Source organism: Oncorhynchus clarkii, chromosome 5 (assembly GCF_045791955.1).
Source record: "Oncorhynchus clarkii lewisi isolate Uvic-CL-2024 chromosome 5, UVic_Ocla_1.0, whole genome shotgun sequence".
Taxonomy (NCBI): domain Eukaryota; kingdom Metazoa; phylum Chordata; class Actinopteri; order Salmoniformes; family Salmonidae; genus Oncorhynchus; species Oncorhynchus clarkii.
In genome coordinates, this window is record NC_092151.1 from 64,468,587 (window position 1) to 64,492,040 (window position 23,454).

The 23,454-nt window shown below is 43.2% G+C and overlaps 1 protein-coding gene across 1 annotated transcript in view; it reads right to left on the reverse strand.

Moving 5' to 3' along the window:
* LOC139410163 (procollagen galactosyltransferase 2-like) overlaps positions 1-23,454 on the reverse strand; it is a 44,932-nt gene that overhangs the window by 17,210 nt on the left and 4,268 nt on the right. Inside the window, exons 2-4 of the mRNA XM_071155614.1 lie at positions 779-889; positions 487-604; positions 147-281 (exon numbers count right to left, since the gene is read on the reverse strand). Of these exons, the coding sequence (XP_071011715.1) occupies positions 147-281; positions 487-604; positions 779-889 (364 nt within the window). The remainder of the gene's footprint in view (positions 1-146; positions 282-486; positions 605-778; positions 890-23,454) is intronic.

Below are 23,454 nucleotides of genomic sequence, written 5' to 3' on the forward strand. Positions count from 1 at the left end.
AAGGAGACAGAGAGAGAATTTAAAATGTGAAGGGCTAAGGGGTATCGAGTGCTATGAGGTCCCAAATGGTAATTGGAATTACTTTAATTGCCAAAGTGAAGAGGTGACAAAGAGAGTAATGATGTGGTCTCTATTAGGCTGTTTACCTGTGGAGTGATGCCACACCAGAAGTTAGAGTAGAGAGAACGTGACTCTAACATGGGAGCTACCAGAGTCAGGTTCTCAGCCATGAGCAGGTTGAGAATCTTTGGGTTGGTCAGCAGGTTATCACCGTCTGCAAACTAGATACGGAGAGAGACAGAGCAGGATACCGCATAAACACACAGAATGTAATCTAACAAACATCTAGTATTGCAGGTATACAGTCTCATGAAACCAGAGAAAGAAAGCAGGTATCATCATTCACGTACAATAATGCGGCTAACTAATGTTACACTGAAATGTAACACATGTAATCTCATAGGTATGTTATGAACTCAGTCTCACCAGTATGTAATCTGCCCAGCGTTCCCGTGCTGCCTTAAGAGCAGCCTGCCTCAGTTTCATCACATGGTTGAAGCGGGACGGAGGCCAGTGCTTGGGCCCCCACTCATCAGTATAGGACCTGAGGACATGACAAAGAGCTTTATTTTCAGTGTCTCATATTCACCATGCACTGATGAGCAGTGAACTTCAAAGATGTATAAAATGTAAGAATGTGAACCAGACTAGATGGTGTGGTGAGATGCCCTGAGTCTGGGGAGGAGAGGTTGGCTGGGAGGGGGTAAAGTATACTTACTTGGGCTCCTCCATAGGTCTCCACTCCACATAGTGGTACTGGTCCTGAGCCTGCTTCAGCCACTCCCTCAGCATGGCTGTGCTGTTGTCCACACTGTGGTCTGTCGCTGCCCTGAGACACAACATATTATGGGACACTATATTAACACAACGTAATGCACAAACAAGGTAATGCAGTGCCAACTCACTGTAGCCCTAATATTTTTCATTATTTAAAAAAACTGCAGAAAATGTGGTGTTTCTATGTCAAACAGTTTTGTTATATTTCAGGCTTGTGTAATATAAAGTGTAATATTGTGATGCAAACTCGAAATTGAATACATTTCAACTCTATATCTGACATGATACAGGTGTCTTCTTTTTTAAAGCTCATAACCATGTGTCTGAGGTGTATACGTTTGTTTGAAAGTAGATTTATTTAAGACCACCAAGAAACACTTTGACCCTGATTTAGCCCACTGCAGTATTAAAAAAAACATGACGAGAGTGTCAACATAACACATCAATGTAATGTGTCGACATGATACAGCAACATAGCTGATATACTGTGTGTAGGATCAGAACACACGCACACACACACAGTGTCCTGTGTAAATCAGGTCTGGCAGACAGTTTGGAAAGCTATAAGGTGGAAAGGCTGTAAGTACAAACCACAGAGAGTAAAAAGAGCAACAAACAAACAGGCCAGAGTGTACAGTACAGTACTGCAGCTGGAACACCTCAACCCTCCTTACTGACACTGCTGCCACTGTCTGCACACCGTTTGCCTGTCCTTACACACACCTACCCCAACTCTGTCATAGACTCATCCAGTCACACATTCACCCTGTCTTTCTCACCCATGCTATCACACTATCACTTCTACAGAGTTGTGGCCTCACAGTAATAGCCTATGACCTTGAGAGGGTATCTATAGTACAACTTCAACATAATCAAGTACATCTAACCTGCTTCCCTCTCTCTCTGCACCTAATACAGTATGTGCTTAATGGAGGAAAGGTCAATAGAGAGAGAGAGCGAGGCCAGTGTATCTGTAGAGGTCGCAGTGCCACTGCCGGCACACACACTCACACACACACACACTGGAGTTTTCCACTGCTTGCTGTAATATTCCCGACCATAACCTCTCCAGACAAACTCATTGCCTACTATGTTGGAGTGCAGACAGACCAGAGATAGCAGTGTATAAACACACATTTTACAAAATCGCTGCTAACACTGTCCACCGTGAGATAACACTGTAGACAGAATTCATTACACACACCCAGTTCAGAGATAACAATATTGACATCTGTGACACACACACAGCTCCAGAGAGAGAGAGAGAGAGTGAGAGAGAGCGAGAGAGAGAGAGATCTCTCAGCAGAGAGATTTGTTGTGACTTCATATTAACAGCTAGACACTAACAGATTTCCAGACAGACAGCGCCAGTCCAGCTGGAGAGAGAACGTAGGCCTGAAGGACCACAGGGGCAATCATGGGGTTAATAACAGCCCTTTCACAATGTGTGTCCCAGTGTGTGTGTTCGTTCATGTTTGAGCCTGTGTAAGGAGGTATACAGTGCCTTCAGAAAGTATTAATTTCCACCTTGTTACAAAGTCAGATTAAAATCGCTAGAAAAATGTAAATATTTGTACAAAAATTATTACAAATAAAACACTACTATATCTTGATTAGATAAGTACTCAATACACGTTAGAATCTCCTTTGGCAGTGATTATTGCTGTGAGTCTTTCTGGGTTTGTCTCTAAGAGCATTGCACACCTGGATTGTACAATATTTGCACATTATACTTTTATTTTTTTTTCAAGATCTGTCAAGTTGGTTGTTAATCATTGCTATACAGTCATTTTCAAGTCTTGTCATAGATTTTCAAGACAATTTAACTGTAACTAGGCCACTCAGAAACATTCAATGCCGTCTTGGTAAGCAACTCCAGTGTATACTTGGCCTTGTGTTTTAGGTTATTGTCCTGCTGAAATGTGAATTTATCTCCCAGTGTCTGTTGGAAAGCAAAGTGGAACATGATTTCCTCTAGGATTTTGCCTGTGCTTAGCTCTAATCCATGTATTTTTATCCTATAAACTCCCTAGTCCTTGCCGATGAGAAACATACCCATAACATGATGCAGCCACCACGATTGAAAATATGAAAAGTGGTATTCAGTGATGTGTTGTGTTGAAATGTGCCCCAAACATAATGCTTTGTATTCAGGAAATATAGTGAATTGCTTTTCCACATTTGTTGCAGTTTTACTTTAGTGCCTTATTGCAAACAGGATGCATGTTTTGGAATATTTTTATTCTGTACATGCTTCCTTCTTTTCACTCTGTCTATTAGGTTAGTATTGTTAGTATTGTGGAGTAACTACATGTTGTTGATCCATCCTCAGTTTTCTCCAATCACAGCCATTAAACTCTGTAACTGTTTTAATGTCTCCATTGATGTCACGACTCCTACCGAAGGTGGCTCCCCTTCCTGTTCGGGTGGCACTCGGCGGTCGTCATCACCGGCCTACTAGCTGCCACTGATCCCTTTTCCCCTTACTGTTTATTGGTTTCACCTGTTTTGTGTTTAGGCTGATTAGTCGGGCTATGTTAACCAGTAGGCCCGCCTGCTCTTTGTGAGGGATTGTTTTGTGTTGCTACTGTGCACGTTTGAGGTTGACGTGTTTTCGTTCTTGGGTTTTTCTCCGGACTGTTTGAGTCCCCGTGTTTGGTGCATTTGTTTTGTTGTGCACCCTGTGTTTCGTGGGGTGGCTTATGTTTGCCTTGTGTGCAATTAAAAGCGCTACCCTGTACTCTCTGCTTCCTGCGCCTGACTTCGCACCCACTACGCCCAGAGCCTTACAATTGGCCTCATGTTGAAATCCCTGAGCGTTTTCCTTCCTCTCCGGCAACTGAGTTAGGAAGGACGCCTGTATCTTTGTAATGACTGGGTGTATTGATATACCATCCAAAGTGTAATAAAAATATCTTCACCATGCTCAAAGGGATATTCAATGTTTGCTTTTTTATTTTTACTGATCTACCAAAAGGTGCCCTTCTTTGCGAAGCCTCCCTGGTCTGTGTGGTTGAATCTGTGTTTGAAATTCACTGCTAAACTGAAGGACCTTACAGATACTTGTATGTATGGGGTACAGAGATGAGGTAGTCATTCAAAAATCATGTTAAACACTATTATTGCACACAGAGTGAGTCCATGCAACTTATTATGTGACTTGTTAAGCACATTTCTACTCCTGTACTTATTTAGGCTTGCCATAACAAAGGGGTTGAATACTTATTGACTCAAGACATTTCAGCTTTTCATTTTTTATTAATTTGTAAAAATGTAATAAAAATAATGATTCCACTTTGACATTATTGTGTGAAGGCCTGGGACAAAATAATCCAGGCTGTACAACACAACAAAATGTGGACAAAGTCAAGGGTATGAATACTTTCTGAAGGCCTTCAGACCCTTTGCTCTGAAACTCAAAATTGAGCTCAGGTGCATCTTGTTTCCATTGATCATCCTTGAGATGTTTCTACAACTTGATTGGAGTCCACCTGTGATAAATTCAAAAGATTGGACATGATTTTGAAAGGTACACACACACCTGTCTATATAAGGTCCCACAGTTGACAGTGCATGTCAGAGCAAAAACCAAGCCATGAGGTTGAAGGAATTGTCTGTAGAGCTCTGAGACAGGATTGTGTGTGTTTTTGCTTTGTCATTATGGGGCATTGTGTGTAGATTGATGAGGGAAAAAAATGATTTAATACATTTTAGAATAAGAGTGTAACGTAACAAAGTGTCGAAAAAGTCAATGGGTCTGAATACTTTCAGAATGCACTGTACATGCTTTATGGTAATGTCAGCAGTGGTTTACGTGTGGTTGTGTGTGTGTGTGTGTGTGTTGCAGAAACATGGGAAGAGAGGTCTAATGAAATTAGCGAGTGTGTGTGTTTGCTCATCGATTGGTTATGTGGGAGTAAGCAGCATTCAAAATTTTGGATGAAAAGCGTGCCAAAATTAAACTGCCTGCTCCTCAGGCCCATAAGCTAGGATATGCATGTAGATTTGGATAGAAAAGACTCTAAAGTTTCCAAAACTGTTAAAATAATGTCTGTGAGTATAACAGAACTGATATGGCAGGCGAAAACCCGAGGAAAATCCAACCAGGAAGTACTATTATTTTGAAAGGCTGTTTTTCCATTGATAGCCTATCCACCATACAAAGACTTAGGACCCAGTTCACGATCTCTATGGCTTCCTCAAAATGTGACCAGTCTTTAGGCATTGTTTCAGGCTTTTACTCTGAAATATAGATACACCGCTTTCAATGAGAGGACAGTGGAAATTTCCATCCATGAACCAAGCACGTGATCGGGATTTCTTGTTTACCTTTTCCATTGACGAAGCTTTTGTCCGGTTGAAATATTATAGATTATTTATGACAAAAACAACCTAAGTATTGATTTTAAACATGGTTTGACATGTTTCTACTCTCTTTTATTGTACTTTTTTGACTTTTCGTCTTGGTTTTGAGAGCGCGCATTGTGCCTTTGGATTTCTGAACAAAACGCACCAACAAAACGTAGGTATTTGGACATAAAGATGAACTTTATCGAACAAAATGAACATTTGTTGTCTAACATGGAGACCTGGGAGTGCCACCAGATGAAGATCATCAAAGGTAAGTGATTCATTTTAATGCTATTTCTGACTTTTGTGACACCCTTCTTGGTTGGAAAATGGCTGTATGGGTTTCTGTGGCTAGGAGCTGACCTAACATAATCGCAAAGTGTGCTTTCGCTGTAAAGCCTTTTTGAAATCTGACACAGCGGTTGCACTAAGGAGAAGTTCATCTGTATTCATATGTTTAATACTTGTATCTTTTATCAATGTTTATAATGAGTATTTCTGTAATTTGATGTGGCTCTCTGCACTTTCACTTGATGTTTGTTTGAGACAATGCATTTCTGAACACAACACACCAATTTCAAATGAGGTTTTTGGACATAAAGATTAACTTCATCGAACAAAACACACATTTTACTGTGTAACATGAAGTCCTGTGAGTGCCATCTGATGAAGATCAAAGGTTAGTGATTCATTTAATCACTATTTCTGACTTTGTGAGCCCTCTTCTTGGCTGGAAAATGGCTGTATGGTTTTCTGTGACTAGTTGCTGACCTAACATAATCGTTTGGTGTGCTTTCGCCGTAAAGCCTATTTGAAATCGGACACTGTGGCTGGATTTACAAAAAGTTTATCTTTAAAATGGTGTAAAATACTTGTATGTTTGAGGAATTTTAATTATGTGATTTATGTTGTTTTGAATTTGGCGCCCTGCAATTTCACTGGCTGTTGTCGAGGTGGGACACTAGCGTCCCACTTGTACCAGAGAGGTTAAGGTAAAAACACCTGACTTGGAGGTAATGAGCGGATGTGCATGTGCACATGTTTTTTCAACCACAAAATTGCTGCAGGAAATGCATATGTTGTTGGTACATGACTTTTTCAAATGAAAGACCTAGCTCTGGGATTTAAATAGGTGTGGATTTGTGAAAAAGTCCAAAACAGAGGAGCTTCGATATGTTCTGTATATGAGGATGCGTGTATGTGCAGGTGTGTGTGTGTGTTTTGCGAGTGAGCATTCTGGAGCATGTGTTTGAATTTCATTACATTGTTCCCTTCCTTATACGAGTCTGTGAGGTCACACTGACAAATATGTCAGAAGGATTGTATCTCATACCTTAGGAAAAAGTAAACCTATTTAGTAAATTCCTCACCACGCTTATTAAAACAAAACACAAACAAACAGATGACCACACTAAGGTTTGGTTTCCACATTCCCCACTAAAATGTTAACACAATTCTAGGAGGAGCCTATTCAACCATGTAGCAGTTGAAGGTTTCTGACTGTTCTTCATTCTTCACTAAACCCCTCTGAGCCGTAACACACAGCTCACATGGGGGGCTGTACAGGCAGAGGATAGGCAGGCACATGTCTATCTTTCACTTCTGTGTCTCTACCTACAGTTTTTTGAGGTGAATCTCCATCATTCCATATCCTCTCTCCATCTCCTATTCCACACATGCATGTCCTGTTTCCGGGAGGATCTATCCTTTCCAGGCCTCTCAATGTCCTCTCCCCAGCCAGGGAGTGTCCAGAGCAGCAGCTTGAGTTCCTGTGTGTCCCCTGTCTCCCAGGCTGCCTGGTCATCCCCACATCCCCCTAACCACACTCACATGCACTGCAGCCAAGCCTGGAAGTCAATAGCAATGATGTGCGAAAGGAAAAAATGAATGTGCTTGTGGGATACTGTGTATATCTTAAAGTGTATTCATGAGTGCACATAGTGCCCGTGTCTTAGCGCTCCTGTGAATGTGTGTGTACTGTACATGTGAGAGAGAGTGTTGAGTCCTGCTAAGTTTTGTAGGTGTTTAACCCTTTACGCTAGTGGGAATTGGCCTACTGTATATGGATAGGGCTAAATATACATGTTTCTGACAGAAGAAATATGAAAAGCATATGCAGAAGCATGGTAGAAATGACAAGAGAACAGTTTGGAGATTATAGGAAAATTATTAGACCAAAGTTGAGGAGAGTTCACCTGACACAAGACTGAATACAAACATTACACTGTTGATTTATATGTGCATTTTACATTTACTGTACTTTTCACCGTATTTGTTGATAACGAAATCTGAAAATACTCTGGATACATTCAGTAACATGATAAGAATATTCCTGGAAAATGTGAGGTAGGTGAAAAGTAAGGGGGAAAAAATGACAAGGGTTTGAATGAGAGGTCTAATGGGTGTCTCCAAGTGGTCACAAACCTCTCCATAGTGTGCACAGTTCCTACGTCATTTCACGGCACTTTTATGACTCAAAGAAGAGTATTCAACTATAAGGTGCTTTTATGAGCTCTCCTAGCTGTGCCTTTGAGGAACTAGAGCAAGAACACTTGTAGTTGTGTTGAACACAACCCCATCCCCGCCATCACACAATTATGGTTGTTGTTTATGCAATCCAAAAACGGCCATTTTAAATCCCAGTCTGGGTCAGGTGGGCATAATTTCAAAGCTTGTTATATTGCCAACATGACCAGTTACCTTTTAAATACGATCTTACAGTTTTAGGCTTTCACAGGGCAATTCAAAGAAGCAGATGGTAATTGTGGTGCGCATGGAATGGAGTCACGAGATCATTCAGGTGCGTGTTCCACGGCAAATGTTCCTCACAATAGATAAACATAGGCTCATTCTGTTCAGAACAACCCAGGGTATGACGCCATGTCATCACACATATTGATCATAAACGTTAAAACTGTATATGACATGAGTTTTATGATATGGAAATGTGAAGTCCTCTTAACTTGGAGCATTTTTCTCACTCAGACAACAAAACATTTGCAAAAGTTGCCCAATTAACTTCTTGTCACATGGAGTGATCAAGTTCAAAACGTCCGTCAGTCAAAACCCATACAGAGCTGTGAAGCGCAGAGCCGTTTATAGCATTTTACTGTACAGCTTCTCAGTGCCCAAATCTGCCATTTTCAACCCGTATGAGTGTAAAGTAACAATTCAGGCTTTGAGGGTTTGGACTGAACACTGGTCCCCCCTCCTTCTTTTCACTCATCTCTCACTTTATTCATTCACGCTGCCCTCTTGGAAGTTTCCAGTAACTCTCCAGCTCATTATCTTCAGGCCTGGAGCACTGCATCTCTGCTTTCTTTCTTTCTGATATGCATCTGGACAACACATGCTCATAGGTTTCACCTACACATCCTTCCCCTCTCTTTCTCTCTCTCCATCCCTCTCTCCTTTATCTATGGGTCCCACTTGGACTGGCTATGCCATTATCAGTGAGGAAGGTGTGATTAGCTGACAGTGATCAATGGGAGGGGTCCGAAGGGTCACACCTGGTCCAAAAACACTCAACAAACACTTCAGTGAAAGTAACGAGGCCTAAAATCCTTCTAATGTATCTGGATTGGACATGACCTCGTACTGTAACTAGTGTTAACAGATATGCATCACTCTGTCTAAATTGTGTGTGTGTGTGTGTGTTAAGTCTGCAGTAGCCCCCCTCCCCTCCCCAGGCTGATGTGGCTGAGGCAATGCATGCTGGCCTGGCAGGGAAGGGGGGGGGGGGGGGGGGAGACCTACTAGCCGAATTACTCAGAACATTCACAGTCAACACACGGCAGAATGGCCCATGCTCCTCCCCCTTAGAGCCCATACAGCAACTCATCCTCACACACATGACTTATCCATACACACTCTCAGTCAGGCCAAACAAGGTAACTTGCCAATATTATATGTCAGAAGAATCTCTGTGTTCTTGCCCTCTGGGCAACCCATGCATACTATTTACACACTTTCATCCATAAATTCACACTGTCGATTTCTACACACATTGAATGCCTTGCTCCCTAACATGCAATTTCTCACATTTAGTCACCCACATGAAATACACAGACAACTTTGAAATATACACTGAGTGTACAAAACAATAGGAGCACCTTCCTAATATTGAGTTGCACCCTCCCCTTTTACCATCAGAACAGCCTCAATTCATCAGGGTATGGACTAAACAAAGATTCAAAAGCGTTTCACAGGGATGCTGGCCCATGTTGACTCCAATGCCTCCCACAGTTGTGTTAAGTTGGCTGGATGTTCTTTGGGTGGTGGACCATTCTTGATACACACAGAAAACTGTTGAGTGTGAAAAACCCAGCAGCGTTGCAGTTATTGACACAAACCGGTGCACCTGGCACCTACTACCATACCCCGTTCAAAGGCACTCTTTTGTCTTATCCATTCACCCTCTGAATCCATGTCTCAATCTCTCAAGGCTTAAACATCCTTCTTTAGCCTGTCTCCTCCCCTTCATATGCACCGATTGAAGTGGATTTAATAAGAGACATCAATAAGGGACCATAGCTTTCACCTGGATTCACTTGGTCAGTCTATGTCATGGAAAGAGCAGGTGTTCCTTAATGTCTTGTACACTCAGTATATATTGTCACTATCACTCTCAAGCATAAACGCTCTCATCGATCTTAATATGCTCTCTGAAAACCCTAACCGCTGTCTTACTGCACATCTAGATGAATAACCTACTCAGTCATGTGTAGATCATTTCAAACTGATAGTAAATTATACAATCACAATCACTTTGTTTATAAGGGACAATAAGAAAGACAGATCAACTGAGAGAAAAAGAGAGAGAGAGAGAGCGAAGAGGTAGGGGGAGAGAGACGGGAGGGATAGAAGAGAGATGGATAGAGAATGAGAGAGCATGAACAGCGGTAGTAAAGTGTGTCTCTGTGTTTAAGACAGGATGATGACACACAGACAGGCAGACTGACTGACTGGGCTAAAATTGTATGCTCCTCTGGCCACTGTTGAATACACAACTGTCCTGTCATCATTACGTCCCTCAAAACACCTCTCTCTCTCTTTCTCTCGGGTATTTTCCTGTCTTTCTGAAGAGAAATCGAATACTTTGTCTGGATAGCAGTTTATTTCAGCATTGGCCAGATCCATTGTTGCTGGGCTGCCTCCAGAACTATTGGGTAAGAGACAATCACTTCAGTGCTAACAGGCCCTTCTAACTGAGCACTCTGCTCTGTTTCAGCTCCCCTTTGGGGATCCACTGACACTAACACATGGCCCGGGATGTTCTGAGTACAGCCACAACTCCTGGCAGGGGACATGGAGCTGTTTTCTCTGATGTCAGACATAGGTCTGGGAACAGTCCCATATCCTCTCAGGTTTTATGAGGGAGCAACTGGTATTAACACTCCTCAGGTAAGAATGGTGTGTGTAAATCATATAAGGAGTGTGTGTGTTCATATTATGTTGAGTGAATCATGTAGTTCCTGTGACACGGAGCTATTCCCTAAGCATAAGTCTAGCCCAAGGCGATGGGAAATTTGGTATGGGATTGGTAATGGGAATCAGAAGGAGAGGCAGGGTACTGGCCAGCTGAGTAGAAACAGACACACACACACCACCACATGCAGACCCCAACGGACTGACACTGGGCCAGAGCACTGAGGATAATTAAACACACACTCACATACCAGCCATGTGCCAGTGATATGATCTAATGCACAGAGTGAGAGAGGGAAATCAAATCAAAGAGAGAGAGAGTGAGAGGGAAAAAGAGAGAGAGAGAGATGGGGAGAAGATGATACAGAGAAACCAAGAGAGAAAAAAATCTGATATAATAATTTACATTCACAAAAGCCCAAATTGTCTGCTTCAAATTCAACAAAATCTTATCCTGTCTTCTTCTCCCTTTCCTTTCTGTGAAAAAAAAACACTCCCAAAAATGTAAAAGGGTATCCTGACATGGTCAAAAAGACATAAACCAAGGCCCTCATCCCCAGGCCTGACAGAATAATTAAAACCATGAGATACCGCTCCAGAACCCACACTGCTATCAGACCTGAGGTGACACAGTTGCACTCGGAGGTGGATCAAGGTTCTATACTCCCAGAAAGATTCTACGCAGCACGATGGAATTCTAGGAGACGGAATATAGTGTAGATCAGAGGAAATAGTTGGTTATTGGACTGCTACTTAGCTTTCGATGTTGTAATCCAGTAGAAAGGGAGCTCTTTGGAAGCAAGGGTAAAACTTTCCAGTTTGAATGTTTGTTGCAGCTCGTTCCAGTCACTAGCTGCAGCGAACTGAAAAGAGGAGCGACCCAGGGATGTGTGTGCTTTGGGGACTTTTAACAGAATGTGACTGGCAGAATGGGTGTTGTATATGGAGGATGAGGGCTGCAGTAGATATCTCAGATGGGTGGAGTGAGGCCAAAGAGGGTTTTATAAATAAGCATAAACCAGTGGGTCTTGCGACGGGTATACAGAGATGATCAGTTTACAGAGGAGAATAGAGTGTCCTATAAGGAGCATTGGTGGGAAATATGATGGCCGAATGATAAAGAACATCTAGCCGCTCGAGAGCATCCTTACCTGCCGATCTATAAATGATGTCTCCGTAATCTAGCATGGGTAGGATGGTCATCTGAATCAGGATAAGTTTGGCAGCTGGGGTGAAAGAGAAGCGATTACGATAGAGGAAACCAAGCCTAGATTTAACTTTAGCCTGTAGCTTTGATATGTGCTGAGAGAAGGATGGTGCACCGTCTAGCCATACTCCCAAGTACTTGTATGAGGTGACTACCTCAAGCTCTAAACCCTCAGGGGTAGTAATAACACCTGTGGGAAGAGGGGTATTCTTCTTACCAAGCCACATAAGCCTTTGTTTTGGAGGTATTCAGAACAAGGTTAAGGGTAGAGAAAGCTTGTTGGATACGAAGAAAGCTTTGTTGTAGAGCATGTAACATAAAATCTGGGGAGGGGCCAGCTGAGTATAAGACTGTATCATCTGCATATAAATGGATGAGAGAGCTTCCTACTGCCTGAGCAGATGTTGTTGATGTTTATTGAGAAGAGCGTGGGGCCTAGGATCGGGCCTTGGGGTACTCCCTTGGTGACAGACAGTGGCTGAGACAGCAGATTTTCTGACTTTATACACTGCACTCTTTGAGAGAGGTAGTTAGCAAATCAGGCCAAAGACCCATCAGAGACACCAATACTCCTTAGCCGGCCCACAAGAATGGTTTACTGTATCAAAAGCTTCGGCCAAGTCAATAAAAATAGCAGCAAAACATTGCTTAGAATCAAGGGCAATGGTGACATCATTGAGGGGCTTTAAGGTTGCAGTGACACATCCATAACCTGAGCGGAAACCAGATTGCATACCAGAGAGAATACTATAGACATCAAGAAAGCCAGTCAGTTGATTATTGACAGGTTTTTCCAACACTTTTGATAAACAGGGCAAAATAAAAATAGGCCTATAACAGTTAGGATCAGCTTGATCTACCCTTTAAATAAAGGATGAACCGTGGCTGCCTTCCAAGCAATGGGAACCTCCCCAGAAAGGAGAGACAGGTTAAAAAGATTGGAGATAGGCTTGGCGATGATATGGGCAGCAACCTTAAGGAAGAAAGGGGATAGTCACATTAGAAGGGGTGGGAGATGAGGAAATGTTGGACGGACAAGGAGGCATGGCTTAGTCAAATAGGAATCCTGACTTAATGAAGTGGTGATTAAAGAGCTCAGTCATGTGTTTCTTGTCAGTAACAACCACATTATCAACATTAAGGGACATGGGCAGCTATGAGGAGGAGGGTATATTCTCCAGGTCTTTAACTGTTTTCCAGAACTTCTTGGGGTTAGACCCACAGAGAGAGAACTGATCCTTAAAGTAACTAACTTTAGCTATCTGGAGAGCGTCAGTGAACTTATTTCTCATTTGCCTGAACGATAGCCAGTCAGCCTGAGTATGCGTGTGCCGAGCCTTTCGCCAAATGCAATTCTTGAGGTAGAGTAACTCTGCAAGATCACAGTCGAACCAGGGGCTGAACCTGTTTTTAATGATTATTTTCTTCATGGGGTCGTATTTGTTAACAATACCACTGAAAATATCAAAAAAGAAGGTCCAAACGTCTTCGACAGAGGGGATCAAGCTGATTCTATCCAATTTTACAGAGGCCAGCTCATGAAGGAAGGCTTGCTCATTCAAGTTTATTAGCAAGCATCTATGACAAATCAGCACAGGTCGTTTCACTGAGCAGTCATTACAAAACCCAGGCTGTAAAACAGTGATTACACTAAGGTCAATACAGAAAACACCAGACTGATACCTATCAGGATTATTTGTGAGGATAACATCGAGGAGAGTTGCATTTTCTGGGTGTTTGGAGTCATACATTGTGGGATTGGTAATAATCTGAGAAAGATTTAAAGAGTCCCATTGCTTTAGGATTTGGTCAGGTGGTTTAAGCATGTCCCAGATTAGGTCACCTAGCAGGACAAATTCAGACTTGGTGTAAGGGGCCAGGAGAGAGCTAATGGCAGTTAGGGTACAGGCCGGTGCTGATGGATGACTATAGCACCCAGCAACAGTCAACAAAGAGCTATTTTTAAGTTTAATGCTTAAAACCAGCAAATCAAATTTGGGGACAGACTTGGTGGAGACAACCGAGCACTGAAGGTGATCCTTGGTAAAGATTGCCACTCCCCCAACTTTGGAAGATCTGTCTTGCCGAAATAGGTTATAACCAGAAAGGTTAACATCAGTGTTCAAAACACTCTTCCTTAACCACGTCTCAGTAATAACCAACACATTTGGATTGGAGCTGTGAACCCACACTTTCAATTGATCCATTTTAGGAAATAAGTTTCTAGTGTTAATGTGCAGAAAGCCCAGGCTTTTACGAGAGCAGAAATCAATGAAGCAGATATCAGAGCACATGTCTGAATTGGGGCTAGCAACAGTAGGTGAGCCAGGGTGTACATGCACATTCCCAGATATCATCAACAGTAAAACAATCAAGGCACGGCATAGGACAGGAAGAACTCTACAGTGCTGATTTATGACATCTGAATGTGCATCAGATGGCAACAAGATCATATTGTACAGCGATTTCATCAGGTAACATGAATTCAAAGCGAGAGGTGGTTAGAATAGGATGGGAGACCAAAAGTCTAAGTAACCAATAGAGAGCCAGAGTCCCGAGTGTGGGAATGAACATAGTCTGTCCCGCAGTTGGGTAAAGAAAGTTTGGAATCAACAAAGTGTGCAGGAGTTATGAGGCAAAAAGCAAAATAGAAAAATGCACAATAAAAAAAATATATATAACGTCTTTGGGCTAGCCATCGTTTGTTCAGAGTAACTCGCCTCAACAGTGCGTGTGTGCTGGAGGTGAGCGAAAGCTCGGGATTGTGGTGGGGGTACCTGTACCAGAGGGGGAGACAGGCCAGGGCAGATGGTGAACAGATTGCCAGGTGGAATCCAAGCAGCAGTGCAGCAGGCAACGGGACTAGGTGTCACACCCACTTGGGAGATGCTTTTATTTCTGGAGGAAGATTTCTTGTAGAAAATGCCAGTGAATGGTCTTTGAACATCGAGAGGGGGCTTCAAAGGGAGGACACTTCAAAGACTCCGGCCACTTGTTGGGCCCAAAGGCCTCGACACCCTTTACTTCACACCTAAGTGCTAATTGAGCATTACCTCAGCATTCAGTCTCTATAAAGTAAAATATATCATTGTAATGCACTTTTTTTCATTTTTTTTCATTTTTCTTTTTCTTCTTGGGTTGCAAAATAGCATCAGACCAAACACAACTCACTCAGTTTCAGGTTGGATGGTGTCCTCAGGTCTCTGCTGTTTGTTTGCTAGAGCACCCTCCACATAGCTTGGAACAGGGAAATCTTGGAAGCAGTAATCTCTCTGGTTAATTTTGGTTCAAAATGAGGTTGTAGGTTTGGAGTTTTGATCTGGAGCGAAGGCCATGCTGTGGAGGGTAGCATCCTGCATATGTACCTACCGAAAAATCCAAGTTTATCTAACTCCAAATCTATCCTTTTGTATAAATGTTGAAAAATGTGAGAGCTCACATGTACAGTGGGGCAAAAAAATATTTAGTCAGCCACCAATTGTGCAAGTTCTCCCACTTAAAAAGATGAGAAAGGCCTGTAATTTTCATCATAGGTACACTTCAACTATGACAGACAAAATGAGGGAAAAAAAATCCAGAAAATCACATTGTAGGATTTTTTATGAATTTATTAGCAAATTATGGTGGAAAATAAGTATTTGGTCACCTACAAACAAGCCAGATTTCTGGCTCTCACAGACCTGTAACTTCTTCTTTAAGAGGCTCCTCTGCCCTCCACTCGTTACCTGTATTAATGGCACCTGTTTGAACTTGTTATCAGTATAAAACACACCTGTCCACAACCTCAAACAGTCACACTCCAAAGTCCACTATGGCCAAGACCAAAGAGCTGTCAAAGGACACCAGAAACAAAATTGTAGACCTGCACCAGGCTGGGAAGACTGAATCTGCAATAGGTAAGCAGCTTGGTTTGAAGAAATCAACTGTGGGAGCAATTATTAGGAAATGGAAGACATACAAGACCACTGATAATCTCCCTCGATCTGGGGCTCCACGCAAGATCTCACCCCGTGGGGTCAAAATGATCACAAGAACGATGAGCAAAAATCCCAGAACCACACGGGGGGACCTAGTGAATGACGTGCAGAGAGCTGGGACCAAAGTAACAAAGCCTACCATCAGTAACACACTACGCCGCCAGGGGCTCAAATCCTGCAGTGCCAGACGTGTCCCCCTGCTTAAGCCAGTACATGTCCAGGCCCGTCTGAAGTTTGCTAGAGAGCATTTGGATGATCCAGAAGAAGATTGGGAGAATGTCATATGGTCAGATGAAACCAAAATATAACTTTTTGGTAAAAACTCAACTCGTCGTGTTTGGAGGACAAAGAATGCTGAGTTGCATCCAAAGAACACCATACCTACTGTGAAGCATGGGGGTGGAAACATCATGCTTTGGGGCTGTTTTTCTGTAAAGGGACCAGGACGACTGATCCGTGTAAAGGAAAGAATGAATGGGGCCATGTATAGTGAGATTTTGAGTGAAAACCTCCTTCCATCAGCAAGGACATTGAAGATGAAACGTGGCTGGGTCTTTCAGCATGACAATGATCCCAAACACACCGCCCGGGCAACGAAGGAGTGGCTTCGTAAGAAGCATTTCAAGGTCCTGGAGTGGCCTAGCCAGTCTCCAGATCTCAACCCCATAAATCTTTGGAGGGAGTTGAAAGTCCGTGTTGCCCAGCAACAGCCCCAAAACATCATTGCTCTAGAGGAGATCTGCATGGAGGAATGGGCCAAAATACCAGCAACAGTGTGTGAAAACATTGTGAAGACTTACAGAAAACGTTTGACCTCCGTCATTGCCAACAAAGGGTATATAACAAAGTATTGAGATAAACTTTTGTTATTGACCAAATACTTATTTTCCACCATAATTTGCAAATAAATTCATTTAAAAAAAAATCTCTAATTTTGTCTGTCATAGTTGAAGTGTACCTATGATGAAAATTACAGGCCTCTCTCATCTTTTTAAGTGGGAGAACTTGCACAATTGGTGGCTGACTAAATACTTTTTTGCCCCACTGTAGCTGTGTCTCTCTCTCTCTGAGGGGGCGTGACATCTGTGCTAACAACACTATAATACCTAAGGCCTAAGGGCACACATGGTTTGGATGGTACTCTCTTTCATCTGCATGTAGCATTAAAACATGATTTGTGGTTCAGATGTTTTCTTTGTGGTTCAGATTTCTTGGTGTGTGCATTGTGCAGTGGGTTATGTCATATGATACTCTAACATGGGGATACGAGTATAGAAACCACAAGGAATTCTCTGTTATTAGGCTATTTCACATCAATACAGATCATTCTGGGAACTGTTGTCTTTTCATAGTCCTGACATGATCTATGTCGAAACACATCGACAAACCATCTCTCCCTCCAGTTCACCACCTGGTTAAGCACTTACAATAAACAGCCCACAGACCTAGCTCCAGACTACTGAGTTACTCCTGAACGCTGCCCCAAAGATGAGCTCAGCCTTTCCCTCCAGTCACAACACGTAGTCATGACCTGGTGACCAATCACAGGGCTGAGTTACATTCCATCAATCAATCACTGGCCTGGGTCCAGGCCCGGGTCCAGTTGTTGGCCTGCAGCCAGCTCAATGTTGTCCTGGGGGCAGAGGAGGGAGGGGAGGGGGAGGGTACACTGTTTGAGCATGGATGGAATGTGAGTTCACTTTACTAACCTGCTCAGTGCCCCTGTGTAATTCTCAACACAAGCCTGCCAACCACCCTGCCTCCGCCCCCTGTCTACCTCTTTCCTAAAAACCATTCCCTGCATTCTTTCACAGCACAGTGTGAGTCTTTCTCACCTCTCTCTCAGTCCTCTCTGTCAGACAGACACGTCCATTTGCTTTTCAGACTACTGAAGCTTTCTGTGGAGAGTGTGTTATCCCATCTGTTCTGTGTCTCTATCATACACACAGACTGCCCTTCCTCCAGCCATGACCCAGTTGAAACTCTCATGTGACCCTACATACACACATGAACAGCGACAGTCTCCGTGTCGCAGAGGAAGGGCAGGGAGAACTGAAAGGTGAGCAGGGTACAAGCTCTACCCGTCAGCCCCAACACAAACACACAGCCTTGGGCCTTGCCGCCCAGAAATTAGCCACTAGCACTGGGTCTGTGGCCAGCACACATTTAATCACACAATCAGCTTTTATTTCACAAATCATAATTCTACCATTCTGTTGCTTTCACTGCCTCGCTTTATTTAGGTTGTATAACCACTGTTTTTGTTTATACAATACATATACTGTATATGGGGACAGACATGACAGCTCTGCTTCTAGCTTTTAAGCAACTTTGCAGTATTTCGTTTTTTTTGTGTGCTATTTCTTACATTATTAGCCCAGAACGTTTTTTTGTGTTATTACATACAGCCGGAAATAACTTTCGGATATCAGAGCGGCGGTAACTTACCAGCATTACGACCAGGAAAATGACATTCCCAAATTGGTTCCTTTGTTCGTACCCCCCAGTGCAACTGAACTTATCCCATTGGCTGCTCCAAGACGCCGACGGCGGAGAAGAGGTATTCAGAGTGGACTTCTAGTCCGACTCAGGAGGCGTGCACACCCTCCACCTCTTCCGAGTATATTACTCGCTAATGTTCAGTCCCTGGACAATAAAGTAGATGAGCTCAGGGTGAGAATCTCCTTCCAGAAAGACATCACGGACTGTAACATACTCTGTTTCACAGAATCATGGCTCTCTCCGGATATACTGTCACGTCCATACAGCCAGCTGGGTTCTCAGTACATCGCGCAGACAGGAATAAAGAAGTCTACAGGAAGAAGAAGGGCGGTGGTGTATGTTTCATGATTAACTACTCATGGTGTGATTGTGTTAACGTACAAAAACTCAAGTCCTTTTGTTCACCCGACGTAGAATACCTTACAATCAAATGCCGACCATATTATCTCCAAAGAGAAATCTCTTCTGTCATAGTCACAGTCGTGTATATTCCCTCTCAAGCCGATACCACAACGGCCCTCAAGGAACTACACTGAACTTTATGCAAATTGAAAAATCACATATCCTGAGGCCACATTTATTGTAGCTGGGGGTTTTAACAAAGCAAATTTGAGGAAAATGCTACCGAAGTTCTAACAACACATTCACTGTAGTACTCGATCTGTAAAAACACTCGACCACTGCTACTCCCCCTTCCGGGATAACTACAAGGCCATCCCCCGCACTCGCTTTTGCAAATCAGATCAGAAATTTCTGCCTATAGGAAGGGAGGAGCAAAATTGAATTCGTGATCTGATTTGCTGAAGGGAGGGCGGGGGAGGGCCTTGTAGTTATCCCGTAAGGGGGAGTAGCAGTGGTCAAGTGTTTTTCCAGAGCGAGTACTACAGTCCATGTGTTAACAGGAAGTACCCGTGCTAAGGTCTATTCAACGCTGGTCTGACCAATCAGAATCAATGCATCAAGATTGTTTTGATCATGCAGACTGGGATATGTTCTGGGTAGCCTCTGATAACAACATTGACGTATACACGGACACGATGACTGAGTTCATCAGGAAGTGTATAGAGGATGTTGCTCCCATGGTGATTATTAAAACCTACCCAAACCAGAAACCATGTATAGATGGCAGCATTCGTGCAAAACTGAAAGTGCGAACCATTGCATTTAACTATGGCAAGGTGACTGGAAATATGGTTGAATACAAAAAGTGTAGTTATTCCCTCCGTTAGGGAATCAACAGGCAAAACGTCAGTACAGAGACAAAGTGGAGTCAGAAATCAACAGCACAGACACGAGACGTATGTGGCACGGTCTACAGATAATTGCGGATTACAGAGGGAAAACCAGCCACGACGTGGACACCGACATCTTGCTCACGGATAAGTTAAACACCTTCTTCGCCCGCTTTGAGGATAACACATTGCCACCGACGCGGCCCGCTCCCAAGGACTGTGGGCTCTCATTCTCTGTGGCCGACGTGAGTAAGACATTTAAGCGTGTTAACCCTCGCAAGGCTGCCAGCCCAGACGGCATCCCTAGCCTCATCCTCAGAGCATGCACAGACCAGCTGTCTGGAACTAAATGACTATCGCCCCGTAGCACTCATGTCTGTCATCATGAAGTGCTTTGAGAGGCTAGTTAAGGATCATATCACCTCTACATTACCTGACACTCTAGACACACTTCAATTTGCTTACCGCCCCAATAGATCCACAGACAATGCAATCGCTATTGCAATGCACAATGCCATATCCCATCTGGACGATAAATACCTATGTAAGAATGCTGTTCATTGACTATAGCTCAGCCTTCAACACCATAGTACCCTCCAAGCTCATAATTAAGCTCAGCGCCGTGGGTCTGAACCCCACCCTGTGCAATTGGGTCCTAAACTTCCTAACGGGCCGCCCCCAGGTGGTGAAGGTAGGAAACAACACCTCCACTTCGCTAATCCTCAACACAGGGGCCCCACAAGGGTGCATGCTCAGCCCTCTCCTGTACTCCCTGTTCACCCATGACTGTGGACACGTATGCCTCCAACTCAATCATCAAGTTTGCAGATGACACAACAGGCCTGATTACCAACAATGTCGAGACAGCCTACAGGGAGGAGGTGAGGGCCCTGGCGGAGTGGTGCCGGGAAAATAACCTCTTCAAAACGAAGGAGCTGATTGTGGATTCTCATACCTAAAAAAAACTCTTCATGATACAGTGGTTATCAACACTGAACATCTAGGCTGCTCAACCACCCAATAAATGTCTCTTTGCCAAAAACTTCTCATTGGCAGTTAGTATTGAGAGCATGCAGAGATATACTGAGACCTTTACAGTCATTGGTTCAGATTCAGGAGAACAATACAGACAGACAGTAGAATGCAGCAGCAACAGGCACATCCTATAGGTCAGGGGCCGGGCAGGGGTCGGTAACAGACGGGCCGCGGGCCAAAAATGTAATTCAGCTAAAAATAAGTTGAATTTAGGAAATCTGTTCCCAAATATTAAAACACCAGGGTAGATATTTGTGTGTGTGTGTGTGTGTGTGTGTGTGTGTGTGTGTGTGTGTGTGTGTGTGTGTGTGTGTGTGTGTGCGTGCGTTGGGAAGTGTTCTCAATGAGAAACAGACAGACATAAAGCTGCAAACAAAAGCAAGCCTTGAAAGGATGAGTGGAAAACAAAAGACAAAAGCATCCAACTGGTGATGACTTCAATTCTGGGAGAAACAGAGAAAACGCATTAAACTATCAAGTCCCTCTTAAAAGTTTCCATGTGCAACAAAATAGGTATGTGATGGGCATTCTCCACATGCTTGTGCACTGACTTTCTTTGTCCCTGTAGACTAGTCATACAGACCTTTTGTCTCTCCCGTGATTCTCTCCACAGCACTTTACGCATCACTTCCTCAGTGCGTTGAGCACCCACCTTTTGTGCCGCTGTCCGAGCCACTCATTGTCTACTCTCTCCCCATCTCCAATCACTGGATTAAGTTGTACATCAAAATATATTGCATTCTTGCTTAGAACGTGCTAGATAAAACAATTTATTTATTGAATACCTCAGTAGTCTATTTATTATACTTCTTAATATGGCACAATTAATGACTTTATAAGAGGATTACTCATGGGCTGGTGCCATCAAGTGTAAAGGTTAGTGGCACCTGTGACACTAGGGGAAAATGTTAGTCTGGAGCCCTGTAATAGTAGTTAACACTTAAGGCGTCCACATGCTTCTCATCTGAAACAGTCCGGAACAGTTTGTGCATATATTATGATGTCATTTTGTGAGGTTGTTTTGCGCAATTAAGATCTCCTCTGCAAAAATGTCTAAATTATTGACAGATTTCTTGAGTTATCTTACACTGAACAAAAATATAAACGCAACATGCAACAATTTCAAAGATGTTCCTGAGTTACAGTTCACATAAGGAAATCTGTCAATGAAATAAAATCATTAGGCCCTAATCTATGGATTTCACATGACTGTTGGTCACAGATACTGTACCTTAAAAAAGGTAAGGGTGTGGATCAGAAAACCAGTCAGTATCTGGTGTGACCAGCACGTGCATCATGCAGCGTGACACATCTCCTTCGCATAGAGTTGATCAAGCTGGTGATTGTGGCCTGTGGAATGTTGTCCCACTCCTCTTCAATGGCTGTGCGAACTTGCTGGATATTGGCGGGAACTGGAACACGTTGTCGTACTCGTCAATCCAGAGAATCACAAACATGCTCAATGGGTGACATGTCTGGTCAGTATGCAGACCATGGAAGAACTGGGACATTTTCAGCTTCCAGGAATTCTATACAGATCCTTGGGACCATGCACTATCATGCTGAAACAGAAGGTGATGGCAGCGGATGAATGGCACAACAATGGGCCTCAGGATCTCATCATGTGATCTCTGTACATTCAAATTGCCATCTATAAAATGCAATTGTGTTCATTGTCCTTAGCTTATGCCTGCCCATACCATAACCCCAACGCCATCATGGGGCACTCTGTTCACAACATTGACATCAGCAAATCACTCGACCACATGACACCATACACTGTCTGCCATCTGCCCAGTACAGTTGAAACCGGGATTCATCCGTGAAGAACAGACTTCTCTAGCATGCCAGTGGCCATTGAAGGTGAGCATTTGTACACTGAAGTCGGTTACGATGCCGAACTGCAGACAGGTCAAGATCCTGGTGAGGACGACGAGCACGCAGATGAGCTTCCCTGAGACGGTTTCTGACCGTTTGTGATGAAATTCTTTGGTTGTGCGAACCCAGTTTCATCATCTTTCTGGGTGGTGGTCTCAGACGATTCAACGGGTGAAAAAGCCAGATGTGGAGCTCCTGGGCTGGTGTGTTTACAGATGATCTGTGGTTGTGAGGCCGGTTGGACGTACTGCCAAATTCTCTAAAGCAAAGTTGGAGGCGGTTTATGGTAGAGAAATGAACATTCAATTCTCTGGCAAAAGCTTTGGTGGACATTCCTGCAGTCAGCATGCCAGTTGTACGCTCCCTCAAAACTTGAAACATCTGTGTCGTTGTGTTGAGTTAAGTCAAAACTGTAACTCGGCCACTCAAGCAACTTCAGCGTAAATTTGGCCTTGTCTTTTAGGTTATTGTCCTGCTGAAAGGTAAAATAATTTCCCAGTGTCTGGTGGAAAGCAGACTGAACCAGTTTTTCCTAATGGATTTTGCCTATGCTTAGCTCCATTCCGTTTATTTGTTATCCTGAAAAACTCCCCAGTCCTTAACAATTACAAGAATACCCTAACATGATGTAGCCACTACTATGTTTAAAAATATGGAGAGTGGTACTCAGTAATGTGTTGTATTGGATTTGCCCCAAACATAACATTTTGTATTCAGAACAAAAAGTGAATTGCTTTGCCACATTTTTTTGCAGTATTACTTTAGTGCCTTATTGCAAAACAGTGTTTTGTCAAGTGTTTTGGAATATTTGTATTCTGTACAGGCTTCCTTATTTTCACTTTTTCAATTAGGTTAGTATTGTGGAGTAACTACAATATTGTTGATCCATCCTCAGTTTTCTCCTATCACAGCCATTAAACTCTGTAACTGTTTTAATGACACCATTGGCCTCATTGTAAAATCCCTGAGCGGTTTCATCCTCTCCTGCAGCTGAGTTAGGAAGGATGCC